The 13,626-nt window shown below is 45.9% G+C and overlaps 1 protein-coding gene across 1 annotated transcript; it reads left to right on the top strand.

Moving 5' to 3' along the window:
• The first annotated feature begins 5,738 nt into the window (after nt 1-5,738).
• Nucleotides 5,739-8,067, top strand: LOC123425037. Its single transcript, XM_045108708.1, has 2 exons — nt 5,739-5,873; nt 7,606-8,067. Exons 1-2 carry the CDS (start codon nt 5,739-5,741, stop codon nt 8,065-8,067), a joined length of 597 nt encoding a protein of 198 aa, XP_044964643.1.
• Nucleotides 8,068-13,626: the final 5,559 nt, after the last annotated feature.

The raw sequence follows: 13,626 nt of genomic DNA, 5'->3' as shown, positions 1-13,626 counted from the left end.
TATAGGCAGAGGACTTTAGTCCCGGTTTGAGACACAAACCGGGACTAAAGGTGGCGCACATGCGGGCTGCCCACCGCGTAGCCCTTTAATCCCGGTTTGGGACACGAACCGGGACTAGAGGCTCCTTACGGGCCGGGACTAAAGCCTCGAGGGAGGCATTGAGAATTGGGGCGACGTGGCCGGGCCTTTAGTCCCGGCCCAGAGGCAGGCCGGGACCCGCCAAAGGCCCGTTTTCCACTAGTGGTGAGAGGCGGCAAGGAGGCGCAGAAGGCTGGAGCGGCTGGACATCCAAATAGAGAAGAATCAGCAAGTTTGTTAGTTAGTTACTGCATGTGTGCATTAGTTGTTAGCCGGTGCAGATCCTGGAGAGATTCTAGGAGAGATGGGGACGTGCGTATATGACTTAGTGGCTGGATCGTGTGTGCATGTGTACTACTTAAAGCTGTACCATGCTTGTTGCATTAGACAGAGAATAGAGAACAAAAAACGCTGCGGCCATCAAAATTCTTGTGTTCATCTTATCTTGAGAGCTACGTGAGGTAGTCTAGAGGAAGAAGAAGGGACTGCAAGGGAGTAGTTCCAACAATTGGTATACAGAGCCACATTCGTTCGCTTCTGTGATGGCAGGTGATGGAGATGATGCGGCCAATGTGGTGGAGTTGGCGACGAAGAAGCTCAAGGAGTCGGCGGCTGCACCCATGGCGCGGCTCACCGATGGCAGCGGCAGCGGTGAGTTTCGCGTTGTCGAGCGCATGGTACGTCAGACCTCGTCCATGGTGCAGCTTCAAACGTTGACGCACGAACTACACCGAGTGGGCGCTCATCATATGAGTGCGGCTCCATGCGCAAGACCTGTGGGAGGTGGTCGAGCATGGCGCCGTTATCGACTACCGCAACGACCGTGAGGCGTTGGGCATCATCCTATAGGCTGTACCACCGAAGATATTGTGCTCGTTGGAGGCGAAAGACTCCACGAAGGAGGCTTGGGATGCACTCAAAGAATGCTTATCACGAGCACATGGCTCATGCTTCAAGGCAGTTTTGGGGCAACAAGAGAAACTCAAGGCCCAACTTCTTCAAGGACAACTCAAGTGGGTGCAAGAAGAAGCAACGTGTACGGACATGCTACAACTGCGGCAATGTGAGTCCCTTTTTGGCAGATTATCCTTACGAGAAGAGGGAAGACAACGGGGGCAAGTTCATTCGCAAGGACAGAGCCAAGTCCTTCCCAAGCAAGAACAACTTTACCAAGAAGACTTCTCTAAGGGGTTTGGTGGCCCATGAAGAGTACACCTCCGATGATGACGAAGATGAAAGAGGCCGTGAAGGGATGGCAAGGGCCACCGTGGCCATTGCCACTTCCGCCCCTAAGGTGTCTCTCTTCGGTGCCACCAACAAGAACTGCATCGCCAAGTGCCTCATGGCCAAGGGTATCAATAAGGTAACCCCCAACATCAAAACCCCTCTCACTACCTCTCCTTCTTTGTTAGACCGTGTTGATAATAGTGAGGTAGTGGAGCTTGATGAGAATGAGTTTGACAAATTCATGTGTAAGAACAAAGGTGAAACCAAGAAGCAATTTGTTGCTCTTTTGGAAAAACTTGGTAGGCCAATGATCTCATTGAGACCCATGAGTATACTATCTCCAAATTGCAAGAACATAGTCGTGATTACGCCGATGAGATAGCAGAATTATCCATTGCTCTAGAAGAAGAGTGTGGTCTTCGTTTGGCGCTTGAGGAGTCACACAACGTTGATCATGCTAAATTACGAAAAGATCTTGATCATGCTGTTGTTCTTACTCGTGAGATTAAATCCGAGAAAGTTGCACTTGGGGTTGGCCATGATAGACTCAAGGAATAATTTGACACACTTGACAAGGCCCACAAGGTCTTAAAAGGTGCTCATTTTTCTCTTAAGGAGTCTCATGATCAACTCCAAGTAAAACTAACCAATGAAATTTCTACTTGTCCTCCTCATGATAATGCTTGTTCTACTAACCCTTGTTGTGAGGATGTGCATCTTGTGGAGGAGAATGCCAAGTTGAAAGAACAACTTGAAAAGGGCCATGTGTCATGCATCCAAGGCGAGAAGAATCTCAATGACCTTTTCAGTAATCAAAAGGAAGTGGTACGAAAGGAAGGACTTGGGTTTGCACCCAAGTCTAAGAAGAAAAAGAAGAACAAGACCAAGCTTTCTCCCCCTCTCAAGGACATCTTTATCAAAGAGGGTGAGAGTACTCATAGGAAGATGAAGAACAAGGAAGGGGGCGATAATGCCTGGAAGGGCAAAACCACCTCTACCAAGAAATCCGACGACTTTAACCCCTCTTATGTTTTATGTCGTGCTAGTGATGGGCATGTTTATGCCAAATTTGTTGGTTCTTATTATGAGTACATTGAATGGGCTATTTCGGTTCCCAAGACCCTTGTTTCTAACATCAAAGGACCCATTCAAGAATGGGCACCTAAATCGAAGCATTGATGTCTTGTAGGAGTTTGCTTCCGGTGGAGTGGCATGGTTGCTCGACAGTGGAGCCACAAATCATATGAGCGGGAGCAAGGACTGAGTGGTGGATGTGCATCCAATTCCATCTATGACCACCCATGTACAATTTGCTAATTCTTCAACATCTAAGGTAATGGGATTTGGTAAGGTGGTCATCTCTCAAGATTTATCTATAGAGAAGGTCATGCTTGTTGAGTCCCTTGCATACAATTTACTTTCCGTTCGCGAGCTTGCGATTATGGGCTTTGCCACATTCTTTAATATTGATACCGTGGCCCTTTTGTGGTGCAAGGCTCTCAAAGTAGCCTTTGCTGCACATGTCGAGAAGGGTCTCTATGTGGTGAACTTTTCGAAGCGGCCTACTAATATCACGACTTGTCTAATGGCTAAAGTTGATGTGCGTTTGGATATGGCATCGCCGGCTAGCTCATGTCAATATGAGATCTTTGCAAAGTATCTTCAAAGGGGACCATGTTCGTGGACTAGCAAATCTGAGTTTTGCCAGAGACCATGCTTGCAGTGCTTGTATTGAAGGAATGCTTCATGAAACATCTCACCGTCCCACAACTATATCATCTACTCTAAAAGGCCTTTGGATCTCCTTCACATGGATCTCTTTGGTCCTCCATCTTTTGATAGTATTGGGGGAAGAAAGTATTGCTTGGTGATTGTGGATGACTACTCAAGATACACTTGGGTATACTTCTTCAAGAGGAAGAGTGTGACTCAACAAACTGTCATCGGCTTTGCTAATGAAGCTCAATGTCAACATGAAGCAAAGATATTGATGATTAGAAGTGACAATGGCACCGAGTTCAAGAACTCCACCTTGAATGAGTTCCTTAGTGACGAGGGGATCAAGCATCAATATTCAGCACCCTATACCCCCAACAGAACGGTGTGGCGGAAAGGAAGAACCGGAAGTTGATGGACGGGACAAGAACCACGATGGCGGAGTTCAAATCTCCGTAGAACTTTTGGGCCGAAGACATTAGCACCTCATGTCATGCATCCAATGGGCTCTACCTTCGCAAAAGGCTTGAACAAGACTCCATATGAGATTCTTAGCGGGAAGAGGCCCAATCTCAAGTACTTCTAGGTGTTCGGTTGTAAGTGTTTCATACTCAAGAGAAGTGTTTATTTGTCTAAATTAGAAGCTAGAGCTCACGAGGGCATATTTATTGGTTATGCTACAAACTCTCATGCTTACCGTGTTCTCAAAAAGTCCACTAGACTCATTGAGGAGACGTGTAACGTAGAGTTTGATGAAAATAATGGCTCCCAAGTGGAGCAAAGTGGTCTTTGTGATTTAGGTGATGAAATTCCTCCTCAAGCCATAAGAAGAATGGGGATTGGTCAAATGCTCCCCATTGACGAACCCCTTGTGGCCGAAGGAGAAGGTCAATGCTCTACTCAAGTGGATCCATCACCCTCGCTAGACCCACACACTTTCGAAGAACAAAGTGGAGGCCCTCAAACCGATGAACAAGATCAAGGACAAGATCAACCTCATGAAGATGGTGTTCCACCAAATGATATCCAAGATCATGCTCAAGACTCCAAGTTTGCTCAAGATCAAGTGCAACCACAAGATCAAGGGCAAACTTGTGAGCAAGCTCATGACGGTTCTCAAGATGTTCAAGAAGAAACTCCTAAATTATCAAGTAGGGAAGTCTTGAAGAGCCACGCTACCAGGATAGCTAAAAGGCTTCGGGTTCGACAACATATCTTCAAGAATGTGCTTGGAAGCTTCAATAAGGGATAACCACTCGTCAACAATTATCAAACTTTTGTTTGCATCACACGTTTGTTTTGTGTGTTGAACCCCAAAAGGTACACGGTGCACTTGATGATGAGGATTGGCTTGAAGCCATGCATGATGAACTTAACAACTTCGAGCGCAATCAAGTTTGGGAATTAGTGCCAAGGCTAACAAAGGAACATAATGTCATTGGAACCAAATGGATCTCTAAGAACAAGCAGGATGCTAATGGTGTTGTCATTCGAAACAAGGCAAGACTGGTGGCTCAAGGCTACTCCCAAGTCGAGGGTATCGACTACGGTGAAACCTTTGCTCCTGTCACTCGTCTTGAATCTATTCGCATGTTTCTTGCATTTTCTTCTCATCATGACTTTAAATTGCAACAAATGCATGTGAAGAGTGCTTTTATTAATGGTCCTTTAAGTGAGTTGGTATATGTCAAACAACCCCCGGAATTCGAGGATCGCAAGCTCCCCCCTCATGTATACAAACTCAAGAAGGCACTCTACAGACTTAAACAAGCCCCACGTGTGTGGTATGAGTACCTTACCGAGTTGTTGCAAGATCGTGGGTTTGAAATTGGGAAAATTGATCCCACCCTTTTTGCCAAAAAAGGTCAAAGTGGATTTGTTCATATGCCAACTATATGTTCATGATATTATTTTTGGTTCTCCTAACGAATCTTTCAATGAAGAGCACAACGACGGCGCACACTGTGAAGAGGCCTCTGTTCTTCCTTTTCCACCTGCAGTGGCAACTTTCATACGGGATTGTAAGTTCAGTGGGGGCAGTGAGTTATTTGTGAGCGGATTAATTATGCATGTAAAGATGAACTTAAACCACCGATGGCTCTCAGCAACCTTCAACATAGGAGTTCCTTTTTATCCCCACCTTTTTTGTTGATTTTGTTAGGTTTAATTTTGATTGTCTCTGCATCTTAGTTAGTTTGCTTAGGTCTGCATATACTTCAGGTTAGGGACTTCCAGCGAGCTCGCCGCAAGGTGCGCGATGAAGGCGAGATGCTAGCTGCTATGTGATGTGGCGAGGGGTGATGCCGTAGTGTTGTGCGATGCAACACGACCATGAGAGGCGGCAAGGAGGCGCAGAACGCTGGGGCGGCTGGATAGTCAACTAGAAAAGAATCAGCAAGTTTGTTAGTTACTGCATGTGTGCATTACTTGTTAGCCGGTGCAGGTCTTGGAGAAATTCTAGGAAAGATGGGGACGTGCGTATATGACTTAGTGGCCGGATGTGGTTCCTGGATCGTGTGTGCATGTGTACTACTTAAAGCTGTACCATGCTTGTTACATTAGACAGAGAATAGAGAACAGAAAACGCTGCGGCCATCAAAATTCTTGTGTTCATCTTATCTTGAGAGCTACGTGAGGTAGTCTAGAGGAAGAAGAAGGGGCTGCAAGGAAGCAGTTCCAACAATTGGTATACAAAGCCACGTTCGTTTGCTTCTGTGATGGCGGGTGATAGAGATGATGCGGCCAAGGTGGTAGAGTTGGCGAGGAAGAAGCTCGAGGAGTCGGCGACTGCACCCATGTCGCGGCTCACCGATGGCAGCGGCAATGGCGAGTTTCGCATTGTCGGGCGCATGGTCCGTCAGGCCTCATCCATGGTGCAGCTTCAAATGTTGGCTCGCAGGAACTACACCGAGTGGGCGCTAATCATATGAGTGCGGCTCCAGGCGCAGGACCTGTGGGAGGTGGTCGAGCATGGCGCCGTCATCGACTACCACGACGAGCGTGAGGCGTCGGCCATTATCCTATAGGTTGTACCACCGGAGATGTTGTGCTCGTTGGAGGCAAAAGACTCCATGAAGGAGGCTTGGTATGCGCTCAAAGAATGCTTATCACGAGCACATGGCTCTTGCTTCAAGGCAGTTTTGGGGAAACAAGAGAAACTCAAGGCCCAACTACTCCAAGGACAACTCAAGTGTGTGCAAGAAGAAGCAATGTGTACGGACATGCTACAACAGCGGCAATGTGAGTCACTTTGTTGCAGATTATCCTTATGAGAAGAGGGAAGACAACGGGGGCAAGTTCATTCGCAAGGACAGAGCCAAGTCCTTCCCAAGCAAGAACACCTTTACCAACAAGACTTCTCCAAGGGGTTTGGTGGCCCATGAAGAGTACACCTCCGATGATGACGAAGACAAAACATGCCGTGAAGGGATGGCAACGGCTACCGTGGCCATTGCCACTTCCGCCCCTAAGGGGTCTCTCTTCGGCGCCACCAACGAGAACTACATCGCGAAGTGCCTCATGGCCAAGGGTATCAATAAGGTAACCCCCAACATCAAGACCACTCTCACTACCTCTCCTTCTTTGTTCGACTATGTTGATAATAATGAGGTAGTGGAGCTTGATGAGAATAAGTTTGACAAATTCCTGTGTAAGATCAAAGGTGAAACTAAGAAGCACTTTGTTGCTCTTTTTGAACAACTTGGTGAGGCCAATGCTCTCATTGAGACTCATGAGGATACTATCTCCAAATTGCAAGAACATAGTCGTGATTACGCCGATGAGATAGCAGAACTATCCATTGCTCTAGAAGAAGAGTGTGGTCTTCGTTTGGGGCTTGAGGAGTCACACAACGTTGATCATGCTAAATTACAAAAAGATCTTGATCATGCTATTGCTCTTACTCGTGTGCTTAAATCCGAGAAAGTTGCACTTGGGGTTGGCTATGATCGACTCAAGGAAGAATTTGACACACTTGACAAGGCCCACAAGGTCTTGAAAGGTGCTCATTTTTCTCTTAAGGAGTCTCATGATCAACTCCAAGTCTATATCTATAATAATTAGAGACTCCCTAGAAATTCCTAGGTTAATTAGAATTTGCGAGCCGTTCATTTAGGATGGGGCCGAATTATTACGGTGTAGATTAACCTTCATAAAAAAACTCACAAATCTTTCAGCCGGTTTAATTCGGATGAAAAGATATCAAGTATAAAGCCCATCTCTACAGAAGAAAGAGAGGCCCATAATGCTCTCGTGGTTAAGATAAAAAAATAACCGTAAAATATGTACCTCGAGCATCTATTCTTCTCCGTGTAAAAAATAGGAACCTGATGCAATTTCAATCTCCCTCTCAATCTCTCACGTCTCCCTACCTCTCACGTACGTCTCTCTCTTCTCCCCTAATAATAAAGCGCGGAGCGCTTCTATCGTCCGTCGTGGCATTTTTACAAAAAAAAACCCTTCTATTTTTGGTAAATCAACCTCCAGTCCCTTCTTAAATGGATTTAAGAAAACGCTTCATTGTTTCAAAAAGCTCCCTACATTTGTAAGAATTTCAATCGCGATCCTTTGTTTCATCTTATCCAGACGCTCCATCTCCAGCACCGGCGAGGTGAGGGGCGGTGCGGTGGCACCGTGGGGCGGCATTCCGGCGAGGCAAGGACAACCGTGGGGCTCGACTCGCCCTCCATCTCCGGCTCCGGCACCGCATCCAGGGCGCGGAGCGGGGCCGAGGAGAGGCCCGCCTTCGGGGACCGCACCAGCTCTAGCTTCGCGTCCAGGGAGCGGCGGAGCGGCGGCGAGAACGGGCCCGGGGAGAGGCCCTTCTTCGGGGACCGCACCAGCTCCGAGCAGAGGCAGCTCGGCCAGGAGTTCTACAAGGATATCTTCCCGGGGGACGAGCCCACGTCGCCCGGCGGGTCCACCAGCCGCCTGCTGTCGTGGTCCAGGTATTTGGTTCAGTTAGTGCTCTACGGTTTTATTTCATACTCAACAACTGAAGTGATGCGAACAATAGCGGTGCCCGTTATTGTTCTTATCAAGTTGTAGATATTGTCATGCTAAGAAATGTGAAATTGCCAACATTGCCAAGTTTTCACTTATATATGTTTTTTGCAACTTCTCCATGAAGTTCACCAAAGGTGTCACTAGTGGGGACAGGGCCTATAGCCCCGGTCCGTAAGGGGCTTTAGTCCCGGTTCACCAACCGGGACTAAAGGGGCGGGACTAAAGGCCTAACCTTTAGTCCCGGCCCTGTTTCAAGCCGGGACCAAAGGTGCTCCACGTGGGCGTCTCGGAGCGCCCTCAGGGGCAGGCCCTTTAGTCCCGGGTCTTAACATGGACCGGGAATAAAGAGTTTCAGATTTTGTTTATTTTTGGGTTTTAGGGTTTTAAGGTTTTAGGGTTTAGGTGTTCGGAAGATTAACGTGATGCCTCGTTTGGTGTTCGGGAATTAGTTTTGATATAATTCTAAATAGAAATAATTATGCATATATATATATATATATAAGATTAACTTATCTTACAAGCGAGCATATATATACAATTATATGGAGATCTGAATTATCGGGACTAGAGCCCGTCTATTCGATTACATGGACCAACATGAGTAATGGCCCCTAGCTACACTAAATCGTCCTTTGTCATCTATAGCTTCCGTCCTCAGAAAGGTCGCAAGCGCCTCTGTAACAACAATCGCGCGTTGCTTTGGTAGGGACTTCTCCCTCATGGCCGTGTACTATATAAGAAGTGGAGATGAATATGAATATCAATCATGATAACAAAGAATGACGGGTAAAAATAGAGGTGTGAATGTTCATTGCTTACGTCGCATCTGTGATCCTTGTGCTCAGAGGTAAACGTGTGAATGGTCTCGCAAACATAGTATCCGTATAGATGCGTCCCCCGTGGCTGCTGGTTGCACTTTACGAGAATAGAATATATATAATCAAAATAATGATCTAGCATCATAAATGTATTGAAAATAGAAGTATATCATACTAGTACTTACCTGAGCCGCTCTAAAGGTGAGCTTCTCAGGCTCGATACTGGGAGTCACGCACTTGAACCGCTTCCAAACCCTGCCTGACAAGGAAAATGATTTGCTAAGTTTTTCATTAATTGATATATCAGAAAATCATCGAAAGAGACCGATAGAGTGCAAGAATGATTGAAATTACCCTTAGAGCATGTCATGCAAGCTTTGAAACTGTTCCAAGGGTCTCGATAATGGGTCGAAGGCAGCAACTCTTCTCTTATCAATTTGAATGTCCAACAGAATCCAATGGAAGTTGCACATGTATATATATATATATATATATATATATATATATGTATCAGTAACTTATCAATTACACTTATAAGTGAATGGACACAAAAGAGTAAAGACCCTCACCTGAAGTTTTATGGAAACAGTATGTGGTCACAGAAATTTTGATCTGTTAGAAACCTTAGAAGGTTTTTCTCCGTCTCCTTGGGTTTATCAGTTAGCATCGCTATATGTATTTTATCTGGGTCAATAAACCCAATATTTAGGATGTTCCTATTTTTACAATCCAGAATCTTCATTCTGCATAATAGAGTACAAGTTATATGTAGACAATGAATTGAAATAACTAAACAAGTTATATGTAGACAACGAATTGAAAAACTTACACACAATAGCAACTCATAAGCGATTTGTTGAGGGCGTCGGCATTGTACATGTGGAAGAGTTCATCAAAGTCGATATGGATTTCTTCGGGACGGCCGTAGTACTCCCGTGGGACACTCACCACGATCATCGTTCTCCCATTCTTTGATTCACTTAAGTACCATGTATGCAAGTAACGCATATTTGTTGGGAGATCATCTTTGCTGACCAAAGACGCTCCCATGACAAACTGTGGCTTAAGGGCTACCACAGCCTTGGGTAGCGAAGGAACCATCACAGGATCATAGCTCCAGTGAGATCCCTGAAGAACCTACCAGGTATGCTCAAACCTACCCCCCAACGTAACCATGTTGCGACGGACGCGCTCATCCTCCTCGCTGACACGGTGACGTACCACCTCCGCGGTGTCCGGAAGCCTCGGCACCATCACTGGCCCACGCGACCGCCACCAAACAAGGATCGGGTCAACAGCGGGCTGGCTCCTCACGAACCTACGCCCCCCGGAAGGTAGTGTTGGGGAACGTTGCATGGGAAACAAAAATTTTCCTACGCGCACGAAGACCTATCATGGTGATGTCCATCTACGAGAGGGGATATTCGATCTATGTACCCTTGTAGACCGCACAGCAGAAGCGTTAAGAAACGTGGTTGATGTAGTGGAACGTCCTCACGTCCCTCGATCCGCCCCGCGAACCGTCCCGCGATCAGTCCCACGATCGAGTGCCGAACGGACGGCACCTCCGCGTTCAGCACACGTACAGCTCGACGATGATCTCGGCCTTCTTGATCCAGCAAGAGAGACGAAGAGGTAGATGAGTTCTCCGGCAGCGTGACGGCGCTCCGGAGGTTGGTGATGATCTTATCTCAGTAGGGCTCCGCCCGAGCTCCGCAGAAACGTGATCTAGAGGTAAAACCGTGGAGATATGTGGTCGGGCTGCCGTGGCAAAAGTTGTCTCAAATCAGCCCTAAAACCTCCGTATATATAGGGGGAGGGGGGGGAGCCTTGCCTAGGGGTCCAAGGACTGCCAAGGGGGTCGGCCGAGCCAAGGGGGGCAACCCACCGCTTCCAAACCGAGTCCAACTAGGTTTGGAAGGAGGAGTCCTTCCCCCTTTTCCCACCTCCTCTTTTTTTCCTTTTCTCTTTGATTTTCTTCCTATGGTGCATAGGGCCTTCTTGGGCTGTCCCACCAGCCCACTAAGGGCTGGTGCACCACCCCCAAGGCTATGGGCTGCCCCGGGGTGGGTTGCCCCCCCCCCCCCGGTGAACACCCGGAACCCATTCGTCATTCCCGGTACATTCCCGGTAACTCCGAAAACCTTCCGGTAATCAAATGAGGTCATCCTATATATCAATCTTCGTTTCCGGACCATTCTAGAAACCCTCGTGGCGTCCGTGATCTCATCCGGGACTCCGAACAACATTCGGTAACCAATCATATAACTCAAATACGCATAAAACAACATCAAACCTTAAGTGTGCAGACCCTGCGGGTTCGAGAACTATGTAGACATGACCCGAGAGACTCCTCGGTCAATATCCAATAGCGGTACTTGGATGCCCATATTGGATCCTACATATTCTACGAAGATCTTATCATTTGAACCTCAGTGCCAAGGATTCATATAATCCCGTATGTCATTCCCTTGTCCTTCGATATGTTACTTGCCCGAGATTCGATCGTCAGTATCCGCATACCTATTTCAATCTCGTTTACCGGCAAGTCTCTTTACTCGTTCCGTAATACAAGATCCCGCAACTTACACTAAGTCACATTGCTTGCAAGGCTTGTGTGTGATGTTGTATTACCGAGTGGGCCCCGAGATACCTCTCCGTCACACGGAGTGACAAATCCCAGTCTCGATCCATACTAACTCAACGAACACCTTCGGAGATACCTGTAGATCATCTTTATAGTCACCCAGTTACGTTGCGACGTTTGATACACACAAAGTATTCCTCCGGTGTCAGTGAGTTATATGATCTCATTGTCATAGGAACAAATACTTGACACGCAGAAAACAGTAGCAACAAAATGACATGATCAACATGCTACGTCTATTAGTTTGGGTCTAGTCCATCACATGATTCTCCTAATGATGTGATCCCGTTATCAAGTAACAACACTTGCCTATGGCCAGGAAACCTTGGCCATCTTTGATCAACGAGCTAGTCAACTAGAGGCTTACTAGGGACAGTGTTTTGTCTATGTATCCACACAAGTATTGTGTTTCCAATCAATACAATTATAGCATGGATAATAAACGATTATCATGAACAAAGAAATATAATAATAACTAATTTATTATTGCCTCTAGGGCATATTTCCAACAGTCTCCCACTTGCACTAGAGTCAATAATCTAGTTCACATCACCATGTGATTCCAACGAATCCAACACCCATATAGTTATGGGGTCTGATCACGTCTTGCTCATGAGAGAGGGTTTAGTCAACGGTTCTGAAATTTTCAGATCCGTGTGTTCTTTACAAATCTTTATGTCATCTTATAGATGCTGCTACTATGTGCTATTCGGAAATACTCCAAATATCTACTCTACTATACGAATCCATTTCACTACTCATAGTTATTCGGATTAGTGTCAAAGCTTACATCGACGTAACCCTTTACGACGAACTCTTTAACCACCTCCATAATCGAGAAAAATTCCTTAGTCCATCAGTTACTAAGGATAAATTTTGACCGATGCTAGTGATTCAATCATGGATCACTCTCTGTACCTCTCAACAGACTTGCTGCAAGTCCCACATCAGGTGCGGTACTCAGCATGGCATACTTTAGAGTCTATGACTAAGGCATAGAAGACGACCTTCGTCTATTTTCTTTATTCTGCCGTGGTCGGGTTTTGAGTCTTACTCAAATTCACACCTTACAACGCAACCAATAACTCCTTCTTTGCTGATCTATTTTGAACTCCTTCAAAACTTGTCAAGGCATGCATCTTGTTGAAACTTCCATTAAGCGCTTTCGATCTATCTCCATAGATCTTTGATGCTCAACGTTCAAGTAGCTCAATCCAGGTATTCCTTTGAAAACTCCTTTCAAACAACCTTGTATGCTTTACAGAAAATCTACATTACTTCTGATCCACAATATGTCAACCACATATACTTATCAGAAATTCTATAGTGCTCCCACTCACTTCTTTGGAAATACAAGTTTCTCATAAACCTTGTACAAACCCAAAATCCTTGATCATCTCATCAAAGTGTATATTCCAACTCCGAGATGCTTGCACCAGTCCATTTAAGGATCGCTGGAGCTTGCATACCTGCTAGTATCTTTAGGATCGACAAAACCTCATGGTTGTATCTCACACAATGTTTGCTCAAGGAAACCGTCGAGGAAACAATGTTTTGACATCCTACATGCAATATTTCATAAATAATGCAGCAACTACTAACATAATTCTAACAGACTTTTAGCATCATTATGAGTGAGAAAGTCTCATAATAGTCAATTGTTTGATCTTGTCGGAAACATCTTTGTGACAAGTCGAGCTTTTCTTAATAGTGACTTATCACTATCATCGTCTGTCTTCCTTTTAAAGATCCATCTTTACTCAATAGTCCTATGACCATCAAATAGTTCTTCCAAAGTCTACACTTTGTTTTCATACATGGATCCTCTCTCGGATTTCATGGCTTCCAGCCATTTGTCGGAATCTAGGCCCACCATTGCTTTCTCCATAAGTCGTAGGTTCCCTGTTGCTCAACAACATGATCTCCAAGACAGGGTTACCGTACCACTCTGTAGTAGTACGCGACCTTGTCAACCTACGAGGCTTGTAGTAACTTGATCCGATGCTCGATGATCACCATCATCAGCTTTCACTTCAATTGGTGTAGGCGCCACAGGAACAACTTCCTGCACCCTGCTACACATTGGTCGAAGTGATGGTTCAGTAACCTCATCAAGTTCTACCACCCTCCCACTCA

The sequence above is a fragment of the Hordeum vulgare genome, chromosome 2H (assembly GCF_904849725.1).
Source record: "Hordeum vulgare subsp. vulgare chromosome 2H, MorexV3_pseudomolecules_assembly, whole genome shotgun sequence".
Taxonomy (NCBI): domain Eukaryota; kingdom Viridiplantae; phylum Streptophyta; class Magnoliopsida; order Poales; family Poaceae; genus Hordeum; species Hordeum vulgare.
The sequence above is the reverse complement of the archived record's forward strand: the minus strand, read 5'-3'. Positions and strand labels throughout refer to the sequence as shown.